This window comes from Elephas maximus, chromosome 6 (assembly GCF_024166365.1).
Source record: "Elephas maximus indicus isolate mEleMax1 chromosome 6, mEleMax1 primary haplotype, whole genome shotgun sequence".
NCBI classification, from domain to species: domain Eukaryota; kingdom Metazoa; phylum Chordata; class Mammalia; order Proboscidea; family Elephantidae; genus Elephas; species Elephas maximus.
Genome location: NC_064824.1, coordinates 83,070,936 through 83,089,482, shown reverse-complemented (window position 1 = coordinate 83,089,482; position 18,547 = coordinate 83,070,936). Strand labels below are relative to the sequence as shown.

General features: G+C 36.1%; 1 protein-coding gene across 1 annotated transcript in view; it reads right to left on the bottom strand.

The window, feature by feature from the left end:
• Positions 1–18,547, bottom strand: part of ZNF804A (zinc finger protein 804A) — a 299,120-nt gene that overhangs the window by 4,932 nt on the left and 275,641 nt on the right. The window contains exon 3 of the mRNA XM_049887611.1: positions 603–733. Coding sequence (XP_049743568.1) covers positions 603–733 — 131 coding nt within the window. The remainder of the gene's footprint in view (positions 1–602; positions 734–18,547) is intronic.

The following is an 18,547-nucleotide window of genomic DNA, read 5'->3' as shown; positions in this document are numbered from 1 at the left end:
ATTCTAAGGTCTAAATTGTTACACTGTTCACATCTAACAGCTGCTCACAGTCAGAAGTAGGTCAAGGTTTAAGAGTTGTGAAAATCTACCAGCCCAGGTGTAGTTTATTCACAGTGAAACTAATTCTGACCTACCTCTGAAGTTCACAAGGTCTTTCTGATCTTTTTTCTTTATCTTAAGGATAATCTCAAATAAAAGTTCTTGAAATTACCATTCGAAAAATAAGTTCCTCTTAAAATTCCGTGAATAACAAAGGTCAAGAGACAGTGCCTTGCTCTCTTCTTCAATTAACTGTTTTGAATTTCATCAAGAAACTGAATAGCTTTATAGCTTTGAATTAATATAGCTTAAATAGAAGCACATTGTGAAATTTATTTTTTACAAACTAAAATTATAGTCATTTTGGCTTTTTATTGAAGAGTGCATTAAATAGGTTTTTGCATAAAATTCAAATTCCAATTACAGTTTACAACCCACAAAGAGCCATGAAAAGGTGGGTGCCTTATTCTGGGTACAGATATAAATGGATTTGTGCCCTTTATTTCTACCTCCCATTTTCTTTTGTCATGTGTTAAGAAAACAGTGTTTCATCGAATACTCACCATACAGTCTCCTTTCTTAGCTCTGCAAGCTGGTGCAGGCGTTGAAGTGCTTTTTCCTGTTTTCTTTCATCTTTCCTGGATTTAGATGCTACATTTCGAGCAAATTCTCTTTGTTTCAGTTCTTTGAGCCTCTATTAAAAAATATGGAAATGATTAATAGTATTTGGGTCTGTGACGACTTTAAAGTTATTGTTGTTATTGTTGGAATTTTTCAATACAGCATCTTTGATCTCATCAAAGGAGAAGGCAATATTGACAATAATCCACATCTAACAAAAGTGTTTTCTGGCACTTATGAAATCATAAAGTATATTATTATACTATATTAAAGGATATATTATACTCATGCTTTAGAAAAATTAGAATTGAAAACTTTCATCTCTTCTTATTGTTTCCTGCTAAGGTTCTCTGCTATCTAATTCAGATGCAGTATTGAAGTATTGGAAACCCTGGTGGCATAGTAGTTAAGTGGTATGGCTGCTAACCAAGAAGTCGGCAGTTCAAATCTACCAGGCGCTCCTTGCAAACTCTATGGGGCAGTTTACTGTGTCCTATACAGTCGCTATGAGTCGGAGTCGACTCAACGGCAGTGGGTTTGGTTTTGGTTGAGGTATTGCAAACCCTTAATTTTCAAACAAACTCAGTTCACTTGAGTATTTCAGTTATTTTTAACACCTTCCACATATTTCGATGTGTCCTATATTGGAAAGGTATCTGACCCTTTTCATATTTTTGGAAGAATAGAAATCTTATGTTAATCCACAATGCAGATAACCTTGACTGATGTGATTAGAAACCGGCAAACTTCCTTCCCTCAATCATCAGATAAATTTCCAAAATAATTCAAGATCTAGAAAGAAAAAAAGATAGTTTTTCTAGAAATCATTATTATATTGAGCATTATTTTTTAATTTGTATTAAAGGAGGTCATTCTCCAGGTTGAATGCCAGAAAATGACCATGTTGACTTGAATGGAATTGATAAATAGCCATGTATGTGGTATGATTTAAGAAACACCAAAGTAGTTTATGCCTCAAATATTTTCACTGTGATCTTTCATGGAGATAGCATAATAGTTATTAAAATGGCTAAAGCACTATTTCCTCCTCCCCATAACCCCAAAGGCTCATTTTGTTATACAGTTGTGACATGTCACAGTCTTAGAGTAGGACTCTAAGAGGATGACGTATAATAATCACATTTTTATGACGTGATAGAGATTGAAGAATGTCTTAATAAATGCCTTATTATTCACTGATATATGCCAGGGCCTTATTAGAACAATGCCTGGTGCATACATGCCTGCTCAATAATATTTCTTGAATTATCCTGTGAATCATCATTTGTTGTTGTTGTTAGGTACCAACCAGTCATTTCCAACTCACAGTAACCCTGTGTACAACAGAAAGAAACACTGCCCAGTCTTGTGCCATCCTCAAAACCATTGTTATGTTTGAGCCCATTGTTGCAGCCACTGTGTCAATCCATCTCTTTGAGGGTCTTCCTCTTTTTCACTGACCCTCTATTTTACCAAGCATGATGTCCTTTTCCAGACAAGACAACAGATACACCACAAATGTATCCTCATGTGACATTTTGACCATTTCATGGTTCTCCCATTCTTTACCAGAAATGTCCTTTTTAACAGAGAACAGAGAGTATGCAGCCTTTTGGAGGACTGGAGTAGAGAACACAGTACTAGCTGAAGCTTCACTTGTGTGGAGTTAATCAGAATAATTTTTAATTTATTCTATAATTTGTGCCATTAAAAACTATGAACCACATCACCAGGCCTCTTGTATCTCAGGGCTTTTATTAGCTTCAGCAAGGTGGGGGTCCCAGGAAGAGATCAGACGGGGGGAGAAGAATGAAAGTATTTATTCTCCTGGATCATTCCTGTGAGGTCATCTTAGGTTGGCTGTATCCCTTCATCTAATGCCATCCTCTCAAAAGCTGGGGGAATCTTTGAGACCTTCTCCCCATACTAGAAACTATTCCTGATCAGGAATGGCAACAGTTTCCAATAGCTCCCCCTTATTGTGCTATCTTTGTGACTCCCCTATACCCATATCTCTTTTAAGAGCATCGTTGTAAATAAATTCTTATCGAGTTACTCTACTTTGTGCCCTTTGTGTGTGTGTGTGTGTGTGTGTGTGTGTGTGTGTTTTGGTTGGAACTATGAAAAATTGTTAAAGAAAATTAATGCTCCAAGAAGATGTGTTATCTATAGCGGTCCATGTTCCCAGGCAACATAACATATACTCCCAGGGATAATTATAACCAGTTCTACAAATCACAGTTGCTTTAACAAAGATAAATTATCTTTTAAAAAAGGCATATCGAAGACACTGGTCCATAAACTATATCACTTAAAGTACCCATTGGCCTGAAATTTAGCATTTACCCCACATCATGAATTGTATCCCCCCAAAATATCTGTCAACTTAGCTAGGCCAGGATTCCCAGTATCGTGTAATTGTCCACCATTTTGTCATCTGGTGAGATTCTCTTATATGTTGTAAATCCTCTATGATGTTAATGAGATGCAATTATCGGTAGTTATGTTAATGAGGCAGGACTCAGTCTACAGGATTAGGTTGTGCCTTAAGCCAATCTTTTTCAAGATATAAAAGAGAGAAGTGAGCAGAGAGACATGGGGACCTCATACCCCCAAGAAAGCAGCGCTGGAGCAGAGCACGTCCTTTGGACTGAGATCCCTGTGCTGAGAAGCTCCTAGAGATATACCATCTCTTATTTGAAAGGGCTTATGGTCTCATAATAAAAGTCATCTGATTCTGAATCAGCCTCAAAATGCGTATCAGCAGTATAAATGGACATCACTATGGAGTTATGAGTATTATGATAAAAAATGCACATAGAACACCTATGTAAAAGCTCCTTTACATTAACTTAACATCATACATTGGTCGTTTTCTCCCCAAGTAATGGAGCTAGCAATCATATAGCAAAATTTGGTACCATAAGAAATTTTATCTATTTGTGTATAAATATGGTCATGTCCTCTCAGTAAATTAAAAAGATATATATGTATTTCAGTAATAACCAAACAAGAATGTTACTTTTGTTTATTTATTACATAAATTCAAAAAGCACTGAAGAAAAATTCCTTAACACAGGATTTGAGAACATATGGAAAAATCTATTTCTAATGAACCAGCAGTGTGAGTGTAAGCATATATGTGTGCATTTTCACAATTTTTTTTTGTTCCTTTTATTACCTTAGTACTTAATGATGGCTAAAGGTGGCTGTATTCTTGTGAAGAAAGTCTGTCTTTGGTAGGAACCATCTTAACTAGCTCCAGAGAGCCACAAGTACCAGTGAACTGCAGGTGGGTTTTGTTTTGATCACTTTTCCTAGTTGCAAGGTTGTACTGATACCCCTTAGTTGCAAGTTTGTAAAAGGTGAGGAAAAGAAGAGTCTTCTAAACCCCAGCAATGGGCAAGTGTGGTATATCTAAAGAAAACCAGAAGCACGAACCAGGTCGTGCCTGGCTACCACCGATGACTGCCCTGACAGGGAACACAACAGAGAAACCCTGATGGAGCAGGAGAACAGTGCCACCCTCCTCAGATGAAGACGCTGATGACATCTAAATTTCCTTCCATTGTATACGTTCTAGGGCTTATGCTTCTAGCATCATCTTTTAAGAGGAAGTTGTTATTGTTGTTGTTATGTGTTATCGAGTCAGTTCCGGTTTATAGTGACCTTATGTACAACAGAACAAAACACTGCCTGGTCCCGTGCCAGCCTGACAATCATTGTAATGCTTGAGCCCATTGTTGCAGCCACTGTGTCAATTCATCTTGTTGAGGGTCTTCCTCTTTTTCACTGACCTTCTACTTTACCAAGCCTGATGTCCTTCTCCGGGACTGGTCCTTCCTGATAATATGTCCAAAATATATGAGACAAAGCCTCACCATCCTCACTTCTAAGGAGCATTCTAGCTGTACTTCTTCCAAGAAAGATTTGTTCTTTGCAATATTTCTTTTCCTGGTTTTATACTTCCTAGTTCAAATTAATATATAATCAGTATTATGGTTTCTATAGGCTTAAAATTTCCTTTGAATCTCAGATAGCAGTTTCTATCAAGAACTATTTTGAACAAATTTCAAAAAATCTAAACATACTTTTTATCTTACACAGAAGTAATACTCTCAGAGAATTATAAATCAATCACCATCTCTAATTCCTGAGTCAATTTAGCTCTCTTGAAAGACACTATGCAGTGCATTCTATTAGAATGTTAGCAAATATATTTCTTCAGTGAAGATTAAGATATTCTAGTGAATGATATCATACGTCAATATGTAATTTCCTTCCAGTCATTATTTAATCAATGGCATTATGCTGAGTGAACCTGTGGAAGACTCTTTTTAAAATTTCTTTTCCCATTACTGTCATGAATGTGTCTCATTTTCTCATGGCAGCTTTAAAGGCATCTAATCTCTTAATGGCATATCAGATCTGAACAATATCTTTCCCCAAGACCTCTCATTCTTCAAATTCCATTAACTCAAGCTTCTTTTTGTGGACAAAAATCTCTAGTTATAAAAGTCTTTGCAATCTGTATGTGTTATGTGTAAAGCTGATTTTCTGACCATTCAGTGCATTTTCTTAAGTGTCTTGAGAAGTGTCTTGTGCATTGTAAGTGTTCATGAATGCTTGTCAAATTGAATTGGCACAGGATGGCAGTGGTTAACTTGCTTATACAATAGAAGGCTTTAAAAATTTAGACAGAAATCTGCCTAAGATCTTTGGTAATACAGGCAAAGCAATGGAAACTTGAGTGTAAGAGGTAAAGATCCTTTTACTTAAAACAATACATGAATAGCTTGAGTGGTCAGTAATTGTAGAATGGTAAAGAGCCATGGCTCAACTTTATAAGGAAATATTATGCAGCTATTTTTTTTTATTATCAATAATGCTAAGAGGTAGAAAATATTTGGAAAATTCTTGGATTATAATGTTATTAAAAAGTAGTATGTTCATATTTATGCAATATAATTGAAGAAAGTATGTGCATTCACGGAAACCCTGGTGGCATAGTGGTTAAGTGCTACAGCTGCTAACCAAAGGGTCGGCAGTTCCAATCCACTAGGCGCTCCTTGGAAACTCTATGGGGCAGTTCTCCTCTGTCCTATAGGGTCGCTATGAGTTGGAATCGACTCGACGGCACTGGGTTTGTTTTTTTTTTTTTTTGGTTTATGTGCATTCATACAAGTAGAATAAAAATTCCAGAAAAAAATATACAACACTTTAACAATGTTCATCTTTGGAAGGTAAAAGCAGAATTATTTATTTTCTAATTTCTGTAATATGATTTTTTTTAAGTTTTTTCTTACTAGTATGTTTTACTTTGACAATAAAGATTTACACTGAAATATGAAATATAAAAATGAGATACATTTAAAAACTGAAACAAAAAATATCACTATGTGGATTCTCCAATCATATGTTCTTCATATGCATGTCAAATCCCCCTCATTCTTCAAATATCTGACTTTTTCTTCAGTCACTAATCAGAAAAAAAAACAACTGTTTCTAAAGAATTCATATAATTAGGTTAGGCCCAACCAGGATAACCTTAAAGTCAACTGATTTGGAAGTTTAATTACATCTGCAAAATCCCTTCACAAGCAGAACATAGATTAATGTTTGATTGAATAATGGGGGGAAGGGGTGTGTACATCAATGGCTGGGAATTCTGAGAGACTGTTTCCAACCCTGCCTACCACTGGGAATGAAGCAAAGATGATGTTTAAAAGGAAATGCATTACTCTTAAGGATAAAAATGCATGGGTAGTATATTAAAATGTGTGGGTTCTATCTTATAATTAGGCAAAATCAATGCAAATAGCTCTCCTATATATTATTTTATGAATCGTAGTAGAAAACCTGGAATTGTTTTCAGTTGTGTGGGTTAACTAACAAATTTGTGCAAAGAATTTGAATTTGTCCTTGCTTCCCAAGAGAACCTCTAAAAACCATGGAATTCCCTGTTGATTGAAGTGCTTTGTTATCTAAGAAGGCTCCACACCTGACAGGTTATGCTAATGAATTGACTCAAGTGGGAGCTGGCCATGCCAGAAAGATCCACCATGTGCTGTCAGCTGACCCTCAGGGGAGGAAGACATGATTCAGTTGAGTATAACTATGTCATGAGGCCCCAGTAAAGACTCTGGACATAGGAGCTCCTTTGGTTTTCTGTTTGGCGATAGATATCAATGCCCAAAGGAAGGTAGCATGTCCCTTTTATCCCATATCAAAGCTCCACAATGTGAACCCTCATCCTACGTGCCACTTCGTTTGTATCCTTTTTGCTCTGATAAAACTATAATCATGACTATAACTCTTTCCTGACTTCTGTGAGTCATTCTAGTCATAGGAACCAGCAGTTCAGAAGTGAAAGGGTCCGGGGGACCAGCTTATAGCTGGCATCCTGAGGGTGTAGTGGGAAACCTCCAAATTTGTAGCCAGAAGGTCAGAAGTGAGAGTGTCTAGGGACACCAAGTTTGTATCTAGCATTTTAAGTTTTGGAAAGACTTGGTGATTTGGAGAACTGGGCCCTTTAACTTGTGAGATTTGACCTAGTTCTGAGTAGTTAGGCTCAGAGGAAGAAGTACTGCAAGTGCAGCTGGAAGTGGAATAGAATAGATTGATACTGGATTAATTTGATCCTTAAACATTTTTACATGTATTTTGAGGGTGCATTAAGATAGAAAAGCAATAATTTCAAAAAGATTTGAAAAATGTCTTATATGTCAAATATTTTCCTTCTCTTTCAAATGATCAAATAAGATGACAAAATGTAATTAAGGAAAATAAAATTAAAACTGTTCTCCAGACCAAGAAAGTGAACCAGATTTGGACCTGAATGTTTAAAGAAATCCAGAGTATGAAAGGCCAATGAGATTGGATAGAGAGGAAATATAGACAAGGAAAATGGCAGCTAAGAACTCTAAAGTAAGCATGGTGATTCCAAAGGAAAATTCAGAAGATATGCACAGAATTGATAAATGCAAAAATGATAAACAGACCTAGATGTAATTACCAGACTATTTTATTTTAAAACTAAGCTCTTAACAGTTAGATCACTGGGTCTCTTCCAGCCATTGCTTTTCTTCAAGGACGAAGCATATGAAGCTGGCAACAAATTTATTTTATCTTTAAGATTAAAATATGCCTTCTAAAAGATTTGGTGATCTGCCTGGGAAACATTCTAGTATAATTGTTATGACCTGAAAAGAAAACAGGAAGATATCAGACACTGAGATAAGTCGAGGTTGGATAAATAGAAGGAGGCAGCACCACTGGCCAAATAAATCTGCTACTTTAGCAATTATAGAGGTGCCCATCTTCACTAACTACTCAACATACAATCACCTCAAATGGAAACATGCCAACCCATGCATGAATTTGACCCATGAACACAAAGCCCAAAGTCTGCCCTCCAGTCAGAAAAGAAATATATTGGAAACAAACTTACATATTACAGCTCTCTGTATTAATCATCCTAATCCTTCGGCGGGGGGGGGGGGGATCACATATAAAGACATGAGCATACAACTGACATAATCAGTTAACACTGAATGTTAGAAGATAAAAAAAATGCTGTACACTTGAGTTTCTGAGGTAAAATGATTTTAAATCTTGAATTCTATATTCAAGCAAATGATGAGAGCAAAGAAAATAGTTTTAAATATATCAGGGCTCAGAGATATTGTTATCTGATTATCATAAGTATACCTTTTGTCAGGAAGTACCACAGCCAAAAGAAAAATACATAAGGAAGGGCTACATGAAATATAACAATCAGTGGCAGTTGAGTATTGTTAAAAAGAATCAAAGATGGCAAGAAATTAAAACAAAGTCCTTTGGTTCCTGAAGGCAGGCATAGTCTCTTTCAAGCAGGAGGATTTAGGGACAAAGGTTTTCATTCCCTTCCTTATATGCTCAGTTACCAGCTTGGTTCTGTAAGAAATACTGACTTAATCAAAAATATATATACTAGTATTTGATGAAAAATGATTCTACATAGAAACAGTGCATTGAAGAGGCAATTATAGTTGTAGAACAGAATAAATTTAATGGTATTCTTTTAATGTTTTCAAATTTTCTAACTTACCAAATCTATGACGTGAGGGAAAATTTTTTTTAAAAAGTGCAAGCATACTAGGTTCTTTAAGTTTTATATCAAGGGATCAATATGTAAATTCTAGTACTGGTGAATCAAAAATAGAGAAGAAAACATTTAAAGGTATAAAACCCAAAACCCACGCCATTGAGTCAATTCTGACTCATAGTGACCCTACAGAACAGAGTAGAATTGCCCCATAAGGTTTCCAAGCAGTGCCTGCTGGATTCAAACTGCTGACCTTTTGGTTAGCAACCATAGCTCTTAACCACTACACCACCAGGGTTTACTATACAGATATTATATTTAATAGAAATTATAGGTGAATGGGGGAAAGAAATGTGGGAGATAAAAATACTAAATTCTTCATCTTTCATAATGGGACATCAGAAATCAGTCTAAAATTAATAAAAACAAAATATGCATAAAGTATAATAATTAAATATATAACTTTAATGATGAAAACTTTTAAAAATGATTAAGTATGGTTATCTCTTGGATAAGGAAACAGGATTGAAAGATAAGAGGAAGAATTTTATGTATTGTGTTGGCTACTCTATATAAGTATTTGTAGGTATTCTATTAACAATTTTCAAATACTGTTTTACGCAACAAAATCTAAAGATCAAACATCAAAAGAACAATCTTTTAAAATAGAATAAAAATAAACTGGAAGATATTTTATTAACAAAATTTAATGACTACAAAAGAATATCAACCGTCTTTATCACCTTTAAAAATGTAACGGCTCTATTTTAAAACTTGGTCAAGATAGATGGAGTTCTATTTCTAACTTTCTCAAAGAAAATTGATGAATGAATACTAGAAACAGGCCCTCCTTGCACATTCTTAGAAATAACGTCAAGGCTAAGTCATGACTCAATTAAAATTAATTAAAAATAGCTTAATAAGAAATCCAGGACTTAATTTTGTCATCCTTTTAAGAGACAGTTGTACATGATTTCAAATATTTTAACTCCTAAGCTGATAAGGAAACCCTGGTGGTATAGTGGTTAAGTGCTACGGCTGCTAACCAAAGAGTCAGCAGTTCGAATCTGCCAGGCCCTCCTCGGAAACTCTATGGGACAGTTCTACTCTGTCTCATAGGGTCGCTATGAGTTGGAATCGACTCAATGGCACTGGGTTTGGTTTTTGGTTTGGTTTTAAGCTGATAAAGCCTTTCCTCATTGGCTCAAAGAAGCAGATTTTATACTCAGGCCAGAACACTTTCTATGTTCATGATGAGGCCACGCTTCCCACTGGCTACTCTGAGCCAATGACTGGTCATGGTAGCAGTATTAATGCAGGCCTATTTTTTTTTTTTATTTCCATAAGATGTGGGACTTCTCTGATGGGTAATTTTAACTTAAAGGTCAATTCTAATGTTAGACTCTACCCAAGCATCCTTTCTTCCCTGTCTTCTTGGCAGGTTTCAGATCTGCATTGTGGTCTGAAGGCTCACACTGCTGTCGGATTCCCTTGTCTATACCCTTTATTCAGATTGCATGTTTGGCCTGAGATTAATCAAATGTACAATCAGGATGCATTGATAATTACTGATAATTGGAATTCGAAAGTGGGAAACGAAGAAGAATCGGTAGTTGGAAAATATGGCCTTGATGATAGAAACAATGCTAGAAATCGCATGATAGAATTTTGCAAGACCAACAACTTCATTGAAAAATGCCTTTTTTTCATCAACATAAACGGCGACTGTAAGTGTGGTCCTCACCAGATGGAATATAGAGGAATTAAATCAACTAGATCTGTGGAAAAAGACAATAGTAACAGCTCAATAACATCAGTCAGAACAATGCCAGGGGCTGACTGTGGAACAGACCATCAGTTGCTCATATGCAAGTTCAAGCTGAAACTGAAGAAAATCAGTACGAACTTGTGTATATCCCACCCGAATTTAGAGACCATCTGAAGAATAGATTTGATGCACTGAACGCTAATGACCAAAGACCAGAAAAGTTATGGAATGACATCAAGGATATCATACATGAAGAAAGCAAGAGGTCATTAAAAAGACAAGAAAGAAAGAAAAACCAAGATGGGTGTCAGAAGAGACTCTGAAACTTGCTCTTGAATGTCAAGTAGCTAAAGCAAAAAGAAGAAATGGTGAAGTAAAAGAGCTGAACAGAAGATTTCCAGCTCAAGAATACAAAGTAAAGTGTTACAATGACATGTGCAAAGCGCTGGAGACAGAACACCAAAAGGGAAGAACACACTCTGCATTTCACAAGCTGAAAGAACTAAAGAAAAAATTCAAGCCTCAAGTTGCAAGAGTGAAGGACTCTATGGGGAAAATATTAAATGATGCAAGAAGCATCAAAAGAAGATGGAAGGAATACACAGAGTCATTATACCAAAAAGAATTGGTCAGTGTTCCACCATTTCAAGAGGTAGCATATGATCAGGAACCAAAGGTACTGAAGAAAGAAGTCCAAGCTGCACCGAAGGCATTCGTGAAAAACAAGCCTCCAAGAATTGACGGAATTGAGATGTTTCAACAAATGGGTGCAGCACTGGAACTGCTCACTCGTCTATGCAAAGAAATTTGGAAGAGAGCTACCTGGCCAACCAACTGGAAGAGATTCATATTTATGCTTATTCCCAAGAAGGGTGATTCAACCAAATGTGGAAATTATCAAACAGCATCATTAATATCACATGCAAGTAAAATTTTGCTGAAGATTGTTCAAAAGCAGCTGCAGCAGTATATCGACAGGGATCTGCCAGAAATTCAAGCCAGATTCAGAAGAGGACATGGAACCAGGGATATCATTGCTGATGTCAGATGGATCCTAGCTGAAAGCAGGCAATACCAGAAAGATGTTTACGTGAGTTTTATTGACTATTCAAAGGCATTTGACTGTGTGGATCATAACAAATTATAGATAACATTGCAAAGAATGGGAATTCCAGAACACTTAATTGTGCTCATGAGGAACACGTACATAGATCAAGAGTCAGTCGTTTGAACAGAACAAGGGGATGCTTCGTATTTTGAAATCAAGAAACGTGTGAGTCAGGGTTGTATCCTTTCACCATACCTATTTATTCTGTATTCTGGGCAAATAATCTGAGAAGATGAACTCTATGAAGAAGAACGGGGCATCAAAATGAGAGGAAGACTCATTAACAACCTGTGTTATGCAAATGACACAACCTTACTTGCTGAAAGTGAAGAAGATTTGAAGCACTTCCTGATGAAGATCAAAGACCATAGCCTTCAGTATAGATTATACCTCAACATAAAGAAAACAAAAATCCTCACAACTGAACCAATAAGCAACATCATGATAAATGGAGAAGAGATTCACGTTGTCAAGGATATCATTTTACTTGAATCCACAATCAACAACAATGGAAGAAGCAGTCAGGAAATCAAAAGATGCATTGCATTGGACAGATCTGCTACAAAAGATCTCTTTAAAGTGGCCAAAAGCTAAGGTGTCACCTTGAAGACTCTGGTGTGCCCGACCCAAGCCATGGTGTTTTCAGTTGCCTCATTTGCATGCAAAAGCTAGACGATGAGTAAGGAAGACCAAAGAAGAATTGATGCCTTTGAATTTGGTCATGGTGAAGAATATTGAATATACCATGGACTGCCAAAAGAATGAACAAATCTATCTTGGAAGAAGTACAACCAGAATGTACCTTAGAAGCAAGAATGGCGAGACTACATCTCACATACTTTGGACATGCTATCAGGAGGGATCAGTCCCTAGAGAAGGACATCATACTTGGTAGAGGGTCAGCAAAAAAGAGGAAGACCCTCAAAGAGATGGATTGACACAGTGGCTGCAACAATGGGCTCAAGCATAACAACAATTGTGAGGATGGCGTTGGACTGGACAGTGTTTCGTTCTGTTGTACACAGAGTCACTATGAGTCAGAACACACTGGACGGCACCTAACAACAACCACAACATATCCTTTATAGTCATTTGTTCCAACAAATATCTTGCAGGTCTAATCCAGTCTTTGAGTGAGCTTCATGAAAACCCAAAGAAGAATAAATTATGCCAGGAGTACTCTGAGAATACAGGTGGTAACACGAATTTTGTAACTGGTTCAACTGCTACATGATGGACAAAGAATATTCCACCTTAAGTGGTGTGTGGGATGCAGATACTTCCTAGAACAAAGTGGGATCTTAATTGGTAAAATTCTCCATCCTGGTAGGACTGAATGTCCTTGCTAGTACAATGTTTCAGGCATTTGAAGACAAAAGTACAATACAATGTTTCAAGCATTTGAAGACAGGGAATGAATAATCCTACAAGGCTAGCAGCATATAACACTAAATAGTATTGAAGTCTTGTGGAAGGATAATGAAAAACTGAGGACCATTAGCAAGCAGCTAAAGGCTAAGTATGAGACTAAGAAGTCCTCTTTGGCACTTATCTCCTTCATTAGAAGAGGTGACTGTGCTGAGCAACAGACCAAGAATCTGATAGCTATACTACTCTAAACTAATCCCTTTTCCTTTCTGTTCCCTTTCACAGGAGTCAGACCTGTATCACAGTCTGAATGCTTTCCCAACTTTCTTTGGCTCCATCTCCTTTATCCTTCATGACCAAAACAAAAACCAAACCCATTGCCATCGAGATGATTCTCACTCATAGTGACCTTAAAGGACAGAGTAGTACTGCCCCATACGGTTTCCAAGGAGTGCCTGGCGGACTCGAACTGCTGACCCTTTGGTTAGCAGCCATAGCTCTTAACCACTATGCCACCAGGGTTTCCATCCTTCATTACATATAGCCCAATGTCTTAGTCTGGGTTCTCTAGAGAGGCAAAACCAGTGAATGTGTGTGTGTGTCTGTATGTGTGTGTGTATATATATGTGTATATATATATATATATATATATATATATATATATATATATATATATATATAAAACCCTGGTGGCGTAATGGTTAAGAGCTACAGCTGCTAATCAAAAGGTTGGCAATTCCAATCCGCCAGGTGCTCCTTAGAAATTCTGTGGGGCAGTTCTACTCTGTCCTATAGGGTTGCTATGAGTCAGAATCGACTCGATGGCAGTGGGTTTGGTTTATTTTTGGCTTAGAGAGAGAGAGAGAGAGAGAAAGAGAGGAAATGGCTCACATCATTGTGAAGACTGGCAAGTCCCAAGTCCATGAGTCAGTTCTTCCATCAGGACAGCCTCTTCTCAGTCATGCTCACAGGCACGCCTCTCTCTGGTCCCTTGGCCTCTGTCCTGCTCAGGCAAGTGTTACAAAGCTCTTTAGCTCTGCTGATAAGTTCCCTGAGGCACCCCATTCCACCAGTAAGGCTTGGCACCAAGGTGCTCAGCTATAGCTCCATGGGTCAGCATACCTAGCTCCACCAAGTACCTAGAGGCATCCTATACCACCAGCAAGGCTCCTGCCAAAAGGCATTCAGCATTCTCGCTCCATGGGCTGGGAAACTCCATGTATCATCTCTTGACAGTCTCTCTTGCCACCATGTCTCTACCCATGCTTCTCTCTCTCTCTCTTTTTCTCTCTCAGTCTTCTGGTTCCAGGAGCTTCTCAGTTCAGGAATCCCAGGTCCAAAGATATAACTCTGCTTTTAGCTCTTCTTCCCCAGTGGTGGTGAGATTCACTTTTTCCTGCCTCTGGGATGGCTCATTTTAAGCCCAGAGGGATGGCAAAACCGACCAATTCCTTTGTTAGTGTTCCATAGACTTTATGTGCCTGGTCCCAGTGAATCACTTGGGTTGGAGTTACAAGACCATGGCGAGAAAGGCCACACAAAAGTAATTCATAGTTTTCCCAAAACTAAGCCTCTAAATTTCTTTATTCAATCATACATTCTCCAGAATATTTTACACTTCTATCTACTTCCCTTTATTCAACCTATCAGCAAATATTATCCAACTTTCCTCCAAAGTGTTTGTTTCTACTCCTTACCCAGACCTTCTGCCAGGACCCTTATAAAAAGATTCTTTTGTCACTGACTGGTAAATATATATATATATATATATATATATCTTCTTCTCACATCCTCCCAAAAGCCTCCACTCCCACCTCTAAAAACTTCAAGGCATGATAACCAAACCAATCAATCTAAAATATTCATCATGCTATTGTCCCAATGAAAAATGTTCATGAATACATACAAAACTAAGTCTAAAACCCTTAGCATGTAGCACAGGTCTCTATACAGTGGTGTCATATCAGGAGCCCTTCCACAGTCACATAGTCTACAGTAAACATAACATGTCCTCTTGTCTCTACCTAACTAAATCGTACCCACAATTTTACGCCAAGATTATGTAGTGTCTTTTCCAAAGCACTTCTTTATTCTTCTTATTTCTTAGTAAATCCTTTGTTCTTTGACCTTCTGTGGTACATAGTATTGCTCAGGTTGCAACTGGATGTTATAAGCATATAGTGTTATTTTTCATTTTTATATTTACTCCCTATCAGATTTCAGAACCCTGAAGGCATAGGTCTTTAATAGTCCTTTTGAAGTTGATTAAAACTGATAAATGAATGAATGAATGAATGAATGAAACCACAAGACTATAAGTAAAAAAAAGGTATTTCAAGCAAGACATTTGAAGATTTCTGTTCATATTTAATAAACTCCAACACTTTTAAAAGTGTTTCTTTTTTAAAAACATTTCTTTTGATAAAACTATTCTTAAAAGGATAAAGAATCATAATAAACCACCTAAAGATGGGATAAATACAACTTTTTTTTTCAATCTCTGATATAGTTTGTGTTCATTTCTTTTTCAAATTATGAAAGTGAAAGCATGGATAGCATCTTTCATATGATTCCCAGAATTCTGGCACAAAAAATAATAATTACTTAGCTAAAGAAAATATATTAGGAAATTGTCTTCATATTAATCACACTTATAATTTTATGTTATATTTGGTTTAATATTTATATGATTAATATTTTTCTTGAAATGCAGTTGTAAATAATACAGTGCTTGGTGTAAAAATGCCTTCACATTTACTCGTACTCAAAGCAATGGATTGAATAAAAGATAAATGTCATCCCAGGTCATAGCCCTTACAGTATTTTTTTTTCTGCTCATATTACCATAATTTGACTAAATGAGTTCCTTTTAAATTGGGGGGGGGGAGTCGGTATAAATTTGCTAAACACTATAAAGAGAGTTTTTGCTGTGATCTCAACTATGAATCCATGTCTGTAAAAGCAATCTGTCTAAATGCTAAGCTTTAGAATACTAATTTTAGTCTCAGAAAAATTCTACAAGATTATTAAATATTTTTAAAATGTATTAAGTTATATTAAAATTAATGTTAAACAGAAACAATATAAAGAACATGAGCAGTATAACATATTAATCTCACTTGATAATTGAATAAAGATTGAAATGTTTTAGTGTAAGAAGTGGTTGCATATTATAAATTTCATAGTTGAGGCTTTTTATTTGTATTGTGAAATGTATATGTTATTTCTTAAAAAATTTAATTGAAATAAATTCTCACTAAACCTTAATTCTTAGTATTCTTTTTAGTTTACCAATGAAATCTAAACTATCGTTGAAACAGTCCAGTGATTTTAAGACATTAAAATGGCCAGTGAACTAGTTGCCGTCTAATCAATTTTAACTCCCAGAGACCTGATGTGTGTCAGAGTAGAACTGTGCTCCGTAGAGTTTTCAATGGCTGATATTTTGGAAGCAGGTTCCCAGGTTTGTCTTCTGAGACGCCTCTAGGTGGGTTCGAACCACCAACTTTTCATCTAGTAGTTGAGTGCTTAACTATTTGTGCTACTCGGGGACTCCTTTTTCTAACCTAAATCGATACCTAAATATAAAAATATACATACATGCTAATATACATATCTGTTGTCCACAGTAGTAGTAATGAAATAAGATAGTAAATTAATAACAAATGTTATATTTTAGTGATTAAATTTCACACTAAACAATCCATGCCATAGGAAAAAAAATTCCTAACTATGACAAAAGTAAAATTGCTAATTAAGGAAGTTTGAAATGTGTGACCATTACGAAAATGATTTTCTATGAAATCAGTATGTCATATATCAATTAGATTGCTACACATTTTATAAAATTAAGACATATCGGCATAATTTCTATACGTCATCCTCATTTTCAGGCTCTTAAAGCGAGGTTGAATAATTGAGAATCTGAAGCAAGTTATCAGAATACTCAAGTTAAAATATTGAAAGCAATCCAAATATTCAACAATAAAGAATGGTTAAATTAAAATATGTAACATGATGGGATATTATTAATCCATTAAAATGATTATCATGAAAATTCTATAAAAACAGCTAAATCTTGTTGACAATGTTCATGTGAATATTGTGGAATACAGAAAACCTAAAAATATTAACACATATAAAGAATATTAGGAAAAACAATTTTTATTTTTAAGGTAAAATAACTGGATTTTTTTCAGATTTCATAATATATTTATATATATTATTATGTACACACATATTTATATGTAGATATAATTTATATCCACTCTTTATTTTAAAGTGAAAAGAATAGCAATTCATGCAAATATAAACAGTTTTAAAATTTAGCTTTTGAAAAAAAATGTTTAAAAGCTTTAGATTTAACAAGAGAACCTGAGGATACATATCCTTTCCTCCTCCTAGTCTATCTTTTCATCCTTTTTCTCTTCTTTTCAAAGTGTTATTGTCATGAACATTTATTAAATGTCAGCATGAGCTAGATATTGTGTTAAGTGATTAAGATAAAATGATGAGCAAAATGATGGAAACTGACCTTACAAAATACAAAAAGGTTGACTACTATTTGCAAAAATAAATAAATAAATAAACACTGCTCTCTTGTAGATCCCAACTTATAGCAACACTTATAATACAGAATAGAACTGCCCCACAGAGCTTTCAAGGCTGTAACCTTTACAAGAGCAGACTGTCACATTTGTTTCCCACGCCGTGGTTTCTGGTGTTTGAGCTGCTAATCTTTAGGTTAACGGCCAAATGCTTAACCACTGCGCCTTCTTGCAAGGCATGGTCATTTGAAAGTCATTGGAGAAGGACATCATACTTAATAAAGCAGAGGGTCAGTGAAAAAGAGGAAGACCCTCAATGAGATGGATTGACACAGTGGCAGCAGCAATGGGCTCAAACCTGGCAATGATTGTGAAGATGGTGTAGGACCGAGCAGTGTTTCCTTCTATTGTACATAGAGTCACTATGAGTCAGAACCAATTTGACAGCACCTAGTAACAGTGGAAACCTTGGTGACATAGTAGTTAAGAGTTATGGCCGCTAACCAAAAGGTCGCAGTTCATATCCCCCAGTCACTCCTTGCAAATCCTCTGGGGCAGTTCTACCCTGTCCTAAAGGGTTGCCATGAGTCAGAATCGACTCGATGGCAGTGGCTGTAATAACAACAGTACAGGATTACTTGATACGAGTATGAATGATCCATACTATTTTAAGTCTATTTCTTGTCTTTCCTGGAACAATCACTATTAGAGTCATTTTCAGGTCTATATAGATATGATACTCATCTGTAATATCTCAGAAACTGTCCATAAAATAATGCTTACTGTGACACAAGGGAATTTCAACATGTGAAGAAATGATGATACAAGGTTACACAATAGCATGTGTTTGCCAATTTTATGACTTCTCCAAAGTCCAGATTAAAAAAAATAAAAAAAGGGTGTTTTACCTGTGTCAGCATGAAAAAGCATAGAAGGGACCAGCATGCAATAAAAAGTAAAATCATTTCTTTAAACAATGGGAATGTTTGTTTGTGACAGGATTGCACACA